General features: G+C 39.5%; 1 protein-coding gene across 3 annotated transcripts in view; it reads left to right on the top strand.

Moving 5' to 3' along the window:
- The window catches only part of PPHLN1 (periphilin 1), a 73379-nt gene extending 60934 nt beyond the window's left edge, over nucleotides 1-12445 (top strand). For all 3 annotated transcript variants that reach the window (XM_050900372.1, XM_050900364.1, XM_050900380.1), the window contains one exon: nucleotides 10067-12445. In XM_050900372.1, coding sequence (XP_050756329.1) covers nucleotides 10067-10276 — 210 coding nt within the window. In that variant the 3' untranslated portion in view covers nucleotides 10277-12445. The remainder of the gene's footprint in view (nucleotides 1-10066) is intronic.
- Nucleotides 12446-13504: the final 1059 nt, after the last annotated feature.

Here is a 13504-nt window from a genome sequence, read left to right as displayed (position 1 = left end):
ACATACAGTACTTGACTTATTTTGTGTAGTATTTTCTTTATGCTGCACATGTGATCAAAAAACCTAGCCTTTGGCATGTGTATCCAAACCTGCTTTAGCATTTTTTTTAACCATTAAAGAAGAAAAAAAAATGAAGTTGGTTTTTAGACAGTGATGGTGAGAAAGCCTTATCATTTAAGGGCTGGTTCTTAAACTCATCGATCCACTAGCTTTGAGTTTACAATAACAATGCTGCTGCCAGTTAATCGTGCAACTGATCTGCTGGGAGTTGCTCTTAATTGGAAAAGGAAGATTTATTTTTTTATTTTCTTCTCTTGCTGCTCGGTTACATTGTGCTATTGAAGAAAATATAGGTGATCCACACCTCAGGATAAAATTCTGTCTTGCCCACTAACAAAAATGAGCCCTGTTAATGCAGAATGTTGAATCTGAGAATATTTGTAGCTGAGGATATTTGTTGAAATTGAAAGTGTGAAGACTTGTGTTGAGGGAAAACTACATCACCACAAGTCACTTTTTGGTAAAAGCTCGTGCATCATTGCTGATCTGTACTGCAGCACAGTCTATATATGTGGATTTTAAGCTACTGTACTTTCCGTACAAAAGTATTTGTGTGTTTTTATGACAAGGAAGATTGGTTTGTCATGTAATTGTTGCTGTTAATATACAGCCCATTCTGATGAAGCTTAAATGAATATCGCTTTCCTTTATGGTCAGTGGACATAACTGAAAGCTATTAAAGCATTTTTAACAAGAGAATTAACATAGAGTCTTTTGTAGATAAACTTCACCCTTCCTGTTTTGGATGGAGCAATAAGTTTACCATGGAGCAGATTTAGGAAATAGCTTTCCATCAATTCAGTATTTTATAAATAAAAAGTTGCAGGGCGAGGTCCTTCCTTTGGCATAAAGCTGATTATTTCCTGTTTAATCCTGAACTGGTGCATTTCAAGTAATGGGATTTTTTTTTTTAGCATCTGTCAGACAGGAGAGCTTTTAGGATTTTGTTTTCATTTATGGTCCTATGAAAATGCAGTTTCTAGACTTGAAGATCATTATAGAACAAAGGGAAATTAATAGATATATAAATTGTTGCTCTTTCAGACAATTTTTGGACTTAGCCGTGCAGTTGTTTGTAGCTGGACATTCTTAAACATATAACTGGGTATTCTTATACGTGAGCTGAAAAGGTGTCATTGATATATCTTTAAGAGGTTATCAGTACTTCTAGTGAGGTTTAGAAACTGATGAATTGTAATTGCTATGGATTATTTGAATTCAGATGTATCATCTGCTTGCAGAAGGCACACATTTTCTATAAGAAGAATATGTAGGAGGTAGAACTTAAACTAATACTGCTGTTTTACCTAAGGAACACACAAGTTAATATATGAAGTAACACTACCCTCATCCAACGCATCTGTTGTAAAGAAGCCTATGAAATCTAGGCCACACACAAACTGGTCTCCAAGGGCCTGTAGTTGGTGTTAGAATGCTGTTATTATGTGGTCTGATTGGTTTAGTAAAGAATTATCTCCAGTAAAACTATGTAACATAATAGTCCTTGCTCTCCCACATGGGAGCTACTTCTGCTTGACTGAGCAAGACATTTCTTGAAGAAGTAATAATGCACTTGCTCTTGCCAAAATGTAACAGTAAATGAAGTGTATAGTCATGTACATTTTTGTTGTGTATCAATTCTTGTTCATTTAAACATTTGCTTAAAGTCCTCCACTGTAGTATTAAAAATTATTAAAGTAAATATATGGATTTCCTAGCAATATATTTAAAGTAAACTTCTTGCTTCTTATTGAAAACTTGTTTGTAGTAATTTTAAAGCAATGGGGAACTATATGGAAAATTCAGGTTTTCATAAATGAAAACTCTGTTGCTGAACTTTCCAGATATTAATTTAATTGCCAGGCAGTACAAGTCATAGCATTTTAAGGTTTATCTTGCACTGTGCTGAATACTTTGTGTGTGATACTTTCCCTGTTCACTTTGACTTAAAAGAATGCTGAGACAGTTCAATAGTTCATATGAACAGTTTTCTAAATAGTACCAACTTGGTTGGCTTTTGCTATGATTGTTCAGAACTATATAGCCTTGCTCTACAGATTTGTCCTTGTTGCGTAACTGGAGCTGTAAACACTACCATTGTTGAGGACTTGTCTTTTTAATTGCTTTTTATTTTTATTATTTTTTGGCTCTGCTCAACAGTGTCGTACAAAAGCTGTACGTTCCATCTTTAGATTGCTTTATAAGCATTGAGTAAATGCACAAAAACGTGTAATTTTTTGTTTGGATGGTGAAGGGAAGAAGAAAGGAGTTGAGGAGGGATGGTGCTTCTCTACAGAGATGATAATTAGATGTATTATTGCTGAGGGGCAGAGCCCTGCACAACAGAAGTCATAGGAAGATGAGGCTGACGTGCCGAAGACAAGGCAGCGTAGCTTTCCTCGGGCGCTCCTGCAGTCATTGCATACCTGAGCCAGTCACAGGCTTCTCCTGAGCTGCAATGGACTCCACCCTGTGCAAACCCCATGACTTCACTGTAATTGCAGAGGTGTCACCAGGGGCATGATATGAAGCAAAGGAGTATCCAGATGACGTCTTGAGCTTAAACTGGAGATAATGGTTTCATGCAAGTAAATAATTTGGCCTGCATGTTTTCTTCCCAGTGTATTACACAGCATGGAAAAGACCAGAGTTGTGTCTCAGGACCCAAGCCAACTCTTCAGGGTTTTCAGCCTTAAAATGTACGTGTAAACTCAGCAGAGAGTTTGTTACTGTAGACATCGATACCCGTCGTCATCCCGTCCCACCCCACCCCCAATTTTACACAGCACTTTTCATCTCTCTTCATGCTAGAATTCTACTTTAAAATGAAGCAGGAAGCCTTGCAGTGGCATTTAGACTGCATCTTCCTCTTTCAAATTAGTTTAATCAAAGGAATAAATAAAAACGCAGGCAGGAGATGCTGTGTCCTAGAAACAAGATGCTGTAGACCAGCTGAACAGAAACACTGTGGCCCTGTGTGGGGAGCAGTGACCGTCTCCTGGGGAGTTCAGAGCCGGGTGGCCTCAGCTGCCTCTCCCAGGGGCCTCCTCCCAGGCGCTGTGGCTCCCAGCGCCCGTCCCTGCTGCACTGTGCTCACGTGCCGCCCCCCACGTTGCTGGTCCCCATCCTTGAGGGCAAAGCAGAGTTCAGATTGGAATTCACGCTTCTTTTAAAATGATGGCTGTATCAGCATCTATTCCACATGAGGGACTTCCATCAGACCTTTCAGTTAGGTATTTAGATGCCAAAAATGGTGGGCTTACATTCTGAAAGCTGATTAAATCTATTAAACCAAGAGCTTGAAACTTTCAATGAAAAGGGAGGCAGAATTGCATTTAAGTGCAAATAACTTTAATGTTTTGCATATCTTCAGTAAGTAGCAAATTAACATGAAATTGTTCATTATTACATAGTAGATTAAATAACTTGTTTCCCCCAATTTGCATTTCAATGAATATCTAATTGGTCTATAAACACATTGATTAATGGGTGCAGAAATTATTACACAGGTTCAAGGCAAAATTGTTAGTGCGTTTTTAAGAAAGGAATAGACTTGTTGATATTTTATAATTAAAAATTGTATACCACTATTTTAACCAAGTATTAAATTTGTTGTACGTTAATTTAGCTTTGTGTAACCATGAAAAATAGTTTATCTTGGTTGAAAACCAATTTTAAATGTCTTTATCATGAGAATTGTCTGCAAGTGGTTTAATGACAGTTCCGAGCATTCTTTGCACTGTGGAGCTATAAATTTATATATTGTACTCATAAACATAACAGTACAATTACATTGCCACTGCAGTAATGAAAATTTCTCTGTACTCTTTCAGTACAAGATTAGCTTATTGTACTTGAGGAGAGTAAATTTTGCATAAGTTAATAAAGTCTAATTTGCACGGTTGAGAAGAATCCAAGATAGCATGTAAATAAATTATAAAGAAGTGATTTGGGGAGAGGTAATAGTTCCTTTTAAAAGATGTCTTTGGCAAAGAAAATACTGTGATCCCAGCAATACTGAAGTCATTCAATGTATAGTAGTTTCCCAGTTTGCTAGAGCTTACATGCACAATTATAATGCAAAATCTTACTGCATATGCAATCAGCTTAGAGCTAGGTCTACATTACAAAATCTTTTAGTATTGCTTTTAGTTAGGAGTACAAGAAAATTATATCTCATAGTCTGTCTACCCATGCCGGGAAAACCTGGCATAGATGTGGCTGTGTGAACAGAAGAGTGCTTTGTCAGACTTATTTTAGGTCTGCTGAGGAGGGGAAATAAGAGGCTGCTTATACCACCAGAGGGCTATACCAACCTAGCTGTCGTGGTTTAGCGGGGAGGGGAGGGGGGAACAAAAGCTGTTACCTCTGTCTGGTGTAGAGGAGCCCTGGGGCATCATTGAAGCAAGACGGATTTCAGGCAGTTTGCTCTTTCATTAACGGGGTGTCTGGAGGGGATGTGGTACAGCTTTCAAACTTGTGCTCTACTTGTGCTCTGCAAGTTCAAGCTCTGCCTTTGTCAGAAATCAAACAACTACCAGTGAGCATGTTGCTGCTTTCCTCCTTGCATGGGGTATTTCATACTTGTGGGAAATGTGCCTTTAGTAACTGAAAAGTTTCTGTCTTCTGAAAGATAATATATTAAATGAATACTTGCATGAATCACAGATACAAGATTGTGATTGCTGGGCATGTTGGGTCTTCTCAAGGGTGAGTTAGTATCTAAGGGTTGCAGGCTGTTTAACATGGTTTCTGAGCCACAACCCTAACTTCTTCCCCCGTGTGAACTGAGCCTTGAGGGTCTTTGGCCTTCTGGATGAGGAGCTGAGAACAGGCATCTCTGAAGATGAGCACTGACTCACAAGCACTGATGGTGGGCTGTATACATATGGTGCAGAGCTGCTCAGAGAGCCTGGAGTTGCGTTGTGTTGCTGTGAAGGAGTCCTGGTGGAGGTGAGAGAGTGTTAGATGAATCTGTAAATGTATGGAATGATAAGAATACTCAAAAATGCAGGAAAGATTGCGATGAAAAAGAGCAAGGGATTGGAAATTACAGACTAAATCATGGGCATCAATTTCACTTGCTAAATCATCACATCCACTTAATGGATGTGGTCCTTCTTATGCCTGGTGGTCCTGCTTATGTTTGTGAGCAGAAGTACCACCTTCTGCATTGAAATGAATTTGCCCATCTTTTGCATAAAGCTGCTCGAGCCTTGCATGCGCAAGTCTCTTGATTCCTATTCAAGAGGCTTTTACATGTGCATAAAGCCAAGAGCATTCAAAAAATGTGCCACAGCCATGGGTTGAAATCAGGGTTGAGAATATCTCCATTTTAACTTCTCTGTTTTTCCTGGCCTCATCCCCTTTGAATATTGTGTCTACTCGTGCTGTTGAAATGAAGCTGCTTTTTGACCAGGTATGCAAGACTTTGAGACCAAGGCGACAAAGTTTCTGACTCTTCTGCAGACTGTAGTCAGTTGCAGGGGAGGACATCTTAAGTTATAGTTTTTGTTCTCATTACTATTTGTGTTGTCCAACAGCTCTGTTGCATAAAATACACGGGCAGCTCTGGAACGGTTTTGGAGAAGAACATGGGGCTGTGCTAGGCAGAGAAAGGAAATGATGCGGACTTTGTTAGTGAGTAGTAGACATTGTGTCAAGGTATTCCCTAGCTAGGTATAATTTCATCCATGCCCAGAGTTCAGATTTACAACAAAGTTTTGGTGATGGTGTCTTCCACCCATCAGCTGAGCCATTCAATATGTTTTCTTTGGTTTAAGCCAAGACCATTTTTAGATTATCATTGCAGGAGGGATATAGCAGTCTAAGACATGAGCAGTCCCCACGTGCTTGCTTCTGCCCCTCTTTCTTCCCCATCAGAGGTTAACATCCCAGAGCTGAGCTGGAAGAAGAGAATGTGTGGTATCCTTCATCTCTTTCATGTCAGTGTCATACATTGTCATTTAAGTCACTGTTGATGGCGCTTTGAGGTTAACTGTGAAAACTTTGCACGGATGCAGATTAGGGAGTTGTCAAAAGTTTCATTCTGCCTGGTGAGTTCTAGGGCTTGATCACTTCCAACCTGGGGGACTAACATCTCCATTGGTCTAGGTAGATCTGGAAGTAAATGTCTTTTAGCTATATTTAAACAGTTCTAAGTGCAAATTTTGGTTTAGTTTTCTCAAATATATAAGGAGTGTTCACTAACCTGTTGCAGGTACATCACACCTTTAGATTTGCATCTAGACAAAGCCTAAGTGCTTATACAGAGACTAGCACAGTGAATGGTTGATCTCAGCCAGAGCTTCTATGCTATTATCATGTAAGAACAAAAAGAGCTAAAATGCCATGAGAATAATATAAAAATAGGCATATTTGTGATCCTCCGACCTCACAGATGCCAGATGTGCTGATTTTGGAAAACTCTTCAAAGAGAACTTGGATTCAGCTTATATACTTCTCATTCATAGGAAAATCAAGACTATATGGCGGGGGTTTTTGTGTGTGTGTATATATATAAAATAAGTATATTTATATATTTGGGAATAGAACAGCTGTTTCTGCTTCTCCTTCATCTGTTTACTGAAGTGTTACACATTCTTTCCATTATGCTGGTGCCGTAGCTTAGGTCAGAGAGTGAAAGCATGCTAGGGCCTTGGTAAATGATCACCCTATGGCTTTAGCTGTTTTCAGGATTACTTGATGTATATATCAGATAGAATAATCATGTCATTGGTATCATTCCGTTTCTTGTTTTTCAATAATAAAACGTTATTTCTTCTTTCCCCACACATGGAATCATTTTCAGGTTTTAGTTCCAGATGTTTACAGATGAGCTTTCCATGGTCTAAGCTCAAAATCAGTATCAGCTGGAATTTTAAAGATAGGGTTATTTTCAACCCTTGTTGGGTCACAAGTTCTTCCAGTATTCTTCTCCAACAGAGAGCTTTTTTGCTTGTTTGGAGTCTTTTCTGCAGTTTTCTTGCTTCCTCAAGCATCACATTATTGGCTTATTTTCCAGAAATAGCTGCCTCCTCTTCTGTAGAGAAGATGGATTTTAATACGCCATGCCACCGTCCTCTTTTTCAAGAGCTTTGAGTGCTTTCACAATTTTTTCAAATAGTTGATTGTACCATTAAGCTGTAATTAATATCTTCTGTATTGATATTCTTGTAATTGATAATCTCTACTCCCTTCTGCAAAGCATAGTAACTTCTCTCTGAGGGTTGGTAGTTGTGCACTGGCTTCAGATATAAACTGGTTTATGAAGTTATTTCCACTTCGTGACTGTTCTTTCAGTTGTGCTGATGCATCTGGTTTTAGAATTGAATCACTGCATCACATTAATTGGGGGGGAAGTAATTTTAAAAGGAATCATCTCAGTGATGCAATTTACGTCGCAGCTATACAAATGGGTTTATCAGCACAATTGAGAAGCAGGCAGATTGCACCAGGAGGATCAGAATTAGCAGCTGGGGTAGAAAGCTTGTTGAGGGAAAATTGCTCAATTATTGTTAGAGGAGCTGAGCTGTTTCCTTTGTTTTCTGTTGTTAGAACTGCCTTCCTGCTCCACCTTCACCGTCTTCCCCTATTTTAGGTCAATTCTATTTTTTTAAAAGTCTTTTGTCACAAAGTATTGAAAACGTTCATCTCGTGTATGAAGGTGTTTAGTTTTCAGATTGTTGTGACAGCAAAGTGACTTCTGACTCCAGGCGCAGCGATGACGGTGGCTCTCTTGATTTTCCTCCAAGTCTTCTTTTTTGAAAGTTTTGAAGAAAAATGTGCTTAGATTGAGCTAATATTGATATGGTAAGGGTCAGAGAATTTCATCTGGGTTAGTTCTTTGTGGTGTGTAAGAGAAATAGCAGATAGCACTAGTTGCCATTAATTTGAAGACCAATTAAAAGTAGAGCATTTCCTTCAGTTGTAGCTTTGGGTGCCTTCCCGTGCAGAAGACGGGGCGATGTGTCTGTGTTTTCTATTAGTGTCAGGGTTTCACTTGTGCCGGTCTTGCACAGCGTCCTCTGAAGACTGACAGTTACCACGTTCATTTACCTGTGGAAGATCATTCACACATCCTTGGTCTGACCACTTCAAAGGTGATAAAATAGGACAAATAGACATGCAATTTAAAAAAAAAAAAAAAAAAAAAGTTTTGAACTGTTTCCCCCAAAACATAATGGCTCTGGGGAGAAAAAACCTTTCAGAAATCATTCTGTGAAGGTGCTAGCAAGCATGCTGCAAGTACTTGAAAGGCACGAGTTATGCAAAGTGAAATACCATCTGTCTGTCATAAGGCTAATCGGAGACAGTGATTCTTCCTGAGCTTTTTCCTTGGAAAGGGTCAGAAAAAAGTAACCTAAATTTACTCTATTTGAAGTTCTCTTAGCAAGTACCGTGTTTTACTTGCTGTGGAACATGAACTCAGAGAGTCTGGGTTTCGTGCTGCTATTTTACTACCAAAGAACTAAACATACAAAGCAGGACACAAACCCCCTCTCAGAAAAAATGCCATGTGCACACTGTTTCCACACTTAAGATGTTTAGCTCCAGTTTGTTTTGGGCTGCACTTTTCTCTTTGACTTCTTAATCTCCGTTGAAAATGAGTTTCTTCCAAAACGTTTTCTTTTATTTGCCAACCAGTGTTTGAAAAGTAGGTCTCATTTTAAACTATTTTAATAGAATATACTATCAAACATTTGAGAACTGTATTAAAGGTATCATGTTAAATCGTTTTGTTTCTGAGAATAGTTTAATTTGTGTGCAGAATGTTTGTTTGGTTTTTTTTTTTTTACTGCTTCTCTGACATGAATATGCTTGAGCTGCCCTTGGACTGGTCCTTATGAATAAAACAGTGTGGTGGTGTTTGGTTGTGGGGTGGTTTTTGTTTGTTTTTTTCTGTCTCTTTTACTAATGGGAAATTGCTTATATACAGTTGTATCATTTGTGTCCACAATATAGATAAATGTGGGAGGAAAGGGTCACACATCTCTGTAAAAAACAAGTTCTAACAGAAGCACACAATACTAAAAGATAATCATACTTTGAGGAATATCAACATTTTAGCTTTTTTTTTTCCCTCCTAAAAAATGTACAGAGATACAAAACTTACTTATCTTCATTCAAAAAGCCAGTGTATTTTCTAAATGGAAATTGGCCAAAGAGGTGTGAAAATGAACTGCATCTGGCAGTTGGAAGACTTTGACAAGTTCTTTTTTTGGTGGGTGTTTAGATTAATAACCTTAGCTGGAATCTGAAAAAAAAAAAAATATTTGAAAGGCCACTGACTCACTTTGAAAACCGCCTGAGAGCATAGTCAGATGTTTGTTTGAAAAACAGTTGCAGAGATAATGAGAAGTTACTTCTCCTCAACTGCGGTACATAACTGACTTGCAAACTCTTCATTCCCTGCCGTACAAGATCAGACGGGTTCACGTAAACCACTGCCAGGATTTCTCTTATCCTTGGTGGTTGAATCACCAATGCAGTCAAACTAATTAAAGTCATGTTTGTCAAAGACTTCTATGAGAAACAGATATCCAACAAACATAACTTAGTGAAATTATTTAAACACAACTTGCATTTAAAGTATTAGGAAAGATTACAAACTAAGTTATTGATGCTTTGTATAAAGATTGAGATTGCTAGGCATGCCACAGTTAAATTAATTTTACATATATTTGCAATGAAAATCTGGTTTAGCATTTGTACTTTGCTGTGCCATTATTTATTAAATATTGCTGCCAGAGGAATAATCTCTCTTTTTAAGGCATTTCTTCCAATAAGAGTTACTTCTTGTATCCAGATAGTTCTGAACTAGTTACATTTGTATTAGTGCAGGTCAGAAGAGAGGAAAAGGCAAATACGTCTTACAGTTGAAACTGGCATTAAATCCAATATTCTTTGGTTTGGATCTGCAGTAGCACCGAACTCATGAGGGCTGTTGGTGTGCTGATGTAAAGTCTCTTGCATTTAATTGTTTTCTAAAATGTGTTGTTTCTAGGTCTACAGACAAGACTGTGAAACCTTTGGCATGGTAGTGAAGATGCTAATTGATAAAGATCCATCATTAGAGAAGTCCATTCAGTTTGCCCTGAGGCAGAATTTGCATGAAATAGGTGAGCGATGCATTGAAGAACTGAAACATTTCATTGCTCAGTACGATGCTGCCAATCAAGATCTATCAGAATCCTTCAAAGAGGGCTCATACTAAGGACAAAAATATGCTTTTAGATCCTCTGCATTGTGTATGCCACTAATACATAAATCTGCTTTTTGCGGGGAAAGAGGAGATCTTGTTGGAGATTTGAACCCAAGGCCTGTGCTCCTTTGTAGTAGCTCGGGTGGCTATATCTTGTTCACTGTGGTCTCCACAATTGTATTCTTCCTACCTGTACTTGTTGACATATATTCCTTTGAAAGGATGTTCTTTTCAAAAATGCTGTAAAGTGACAAACTATTTTTGAAACCTTTACACAGTTACCTAGGAAAAAATGTTCAGTCCGATGTATGTACACTTATGTTTTGATGTTTATAAGTGTAACTTCAAACACTGTATTTTTTATTAAAATAACAAGAAGCAGCTCTTCATTCCTCAACTTACGCAGAAATACGTCTTGTTTTCATATATACTATAGGAAGGGAAGACTTGCAAAATTGGTCACAACTATGATTTAAATTATTTATTATAGTTTAATTTTAAACTTCAGATTCATTCTGTAAAATTACACTAGCGGTTATCTCTAGTCTCTGACTGCCAGGGCAACTCTACCTACTTGATATAAGAAGTGCTGTATTTTTGTTCTAATTGCAGGTTCTGCAAATGCCTTTTAAATTTTAGTGTTTTTGTATCACGAGTCATTACTAGTAAGCAGTATTATGTAGGATGAATTCCATTTTTTGTTACTATTTGCTACTAAACGTTTCCTTTGTTATGTTTTTGACTACACCTTACAGAGTATAACTGCAGGCAGCCACTGAGCAGGGAAAGGTCCCTTCTCCTACTCGCTCCCTCTCCCCCCTTACGCCTTCTCACCACTTTTCATCCGTCAGTTTTAACAGTTAGGAGGCTGTGTGTAATCTTTATTTCCGACATCAAGAAGGAGCAGGAATTTGGGGTGGCAAGGTGGGGCAAGGAAAGAGAGCAGGACCACCTCTTTAGGAACTCCAAGTTGCTTTGGATTAGGTGTAACGTGAAGTTGAACCCTAAGGCCCCAAATTCAGCATCGTTTCAAACCTAGGTGATTCTGGGTAACGTCTGGCACCACTTTTGACCTGATAGAGCAACTTGTAGTTGGGGAACAGTGCTTGAGGAGAGTCAAGAGGCTGCCAGGGCTACGTGATTACTTTTCAGAGATGAAAAATATTTAGGACTCATTGGCGGTATCCTGACTATTGAATTGTGCACAGCTTTACATTTAATAAGGTACTGGGTTTTATGAACGTTTTATGAAAGGGATAATTTGAGTCATAATTACAAAGAGGTAAGTATAAGCACGATTGTTTTGTATATATTTGCATTTAGAAACACATGAAATGCTGTAAAAGGACTAATGAGCAAAGCTCACCGTTTCCAAAGTGCACAGTATTTTTAAATTAAAGTCATTGAATTCAGCCCCCTTATCAAGATAGCTTCTCAAATTTCATCAGAATGGTGTGCAGAAAAGTAAATGAAATAGCAATGATTTTGCATGTGCAAGGTACTGTATGTATCACAGCGTCTTACACATGCAAATCTTGATATGGTGTATTAAATATGTATTACATCAGATTCCTGAGATGCCTGATTAGTTTTTATGTCAGCAGGGTGTGGGTTTGCAGTTGGCTTTTGTTGGTTTCTAAGAGCTCACATTGCTCAAAGGAGATGACCTGCAACTTACCTTGTTGGCACCTGGGATTGTGTGGGCTGCACAGTGAGTGGGAATCAGCTCACAGATCCTACAGGATGCTAATTTGGAGAGGGAGAGAGGGGAAGAGAGGCAACCTGTTGTGGCACAGTAGCTAGGCCTGGCCCGCCCCTTCTGGCAACAACCTGGTTTGCTGAGATCAGTCATGAACCCGCAGGCAAAGTCTTCTCCGAGGCAGAAACGTAACTACAGCGCTTCACTACTTGTCTACAGGACCGAGAGCCTTCAGGGTGTTACAGCAGAGTTTCTGCTTTGGGTTAGAAATGCTAATGAAAAAAATACTGAAATCATGTTTAATATATTTTTGATTAAAAATGTCCGTTATTGCTGTACAGTTTGTTAGGAGTCTCCTTTGTTAGAAGCCTGATTAAATTTACTATGATAAAAGTATCTGATTTTTCAAGTGCTTTTCTGTAAAGTAAGACCTAAGCTTACAATCACAGAATATCTCAAGTTGGAAGGGACCCATAAGGATCATTGAGTGCAACTCCCTGCTCCTCGCAGGACTATCTAAAACGAAACCATAGGACTAAGAGTGTCATCCAGACGCTCCTTGAACTCTGACATGCGTGGGGCTGTGACCACTTCCCTGGGCAGCCTGTTCCAGTGACCGACCACCCTCCCAGTGAAGAACCTTTTCCTGTTGTCCAATCTGAACTTCCCCTGACGCAGCTTCATTCCATTTCCTCACGTCCTGTCGCTGGTCACCAGAGAGAGGAGATCAGCACCTGCCCCTCTGCTGCCCCCCTTGCGGAAGTTGTAGACTGCGATGAGGTCACCCTTCAGCCTTCTCTTCTCCAAGCTGAACAAGCCAAGTGACCTCAGCCGCTCCTTGTAAGTCTTGCCCTTGAGGCCTTCACCATCTTGGTTGCCCTCCTCTGGGCACACTCTAGTAGTTTGATGTCCCTCTTATACTGAGGTGCCCAAAACTGCACATCATACTCAAAGTGGGGCCGCACCAGTGCAGCGTAGGGTGGGACAATCACCTCCCTCGATCAGCCAGCTATGCTGTGCTTGATGCACCCCAGGACACAGTTGGCCCTTTTGGCTGCCAGGGCACAGTGTTGACTCATGTTCAACTTGCCATCAACCCAGACCCCCAGATCTCTTTCCACGGGGCTGCTCTCCAGCCTCTCATCCCCCAATTTCTACGTATAACCACGATTACCCCTTCTCAGGTGGAGAATCTGGCACTTGCTCTTGTTAAATTTCATACAGTTGGTGATTGCCAGCTCTCTAGTCTATCCAGATCTCTCTGCAAGGCCTCTCTACCCTTGAGGGAGTCCACAGCTCCTCCTAGTTTAGTATCGTTGGCAAACTTAATGTACATTCAACTCGTGTGTCTATATCATTTATAAAAACATTAAAGAGCACTGGCCCTAAAATTGAGCCCTGGGGAACCCCACCGGTGACTGGACACCAGCCTGATGTAACCCCATTTACTGTAACTCTTGGAGCCCGACCTGTCAGCCAATATTCTTGGGTTTTTTAGATTAGCTAATAGGTCAGTAAGATCTTTCAAAAGTTTGTTAGGT

The sequence above is a fragment of the Gymnogyps californianus genome, chromosome 1 (assembly GCF_018139145.2).
Source record: "Gymnogyps californianus isolate 813 chromosome 1, ASM1813914v2, whole genome shotgun sequence".
In the NCBI taxonomy this organism is placed as follows: domain Eukaryota; kingdom Metazoa; phylum Chordata; class Aves; order Accipitriformes; family Cathartidae; genus Gymnogyps; species Gymnogyps californianus.
This window is presented reverse-complemented; position numbering and strand designations above follow the sequence as displayed.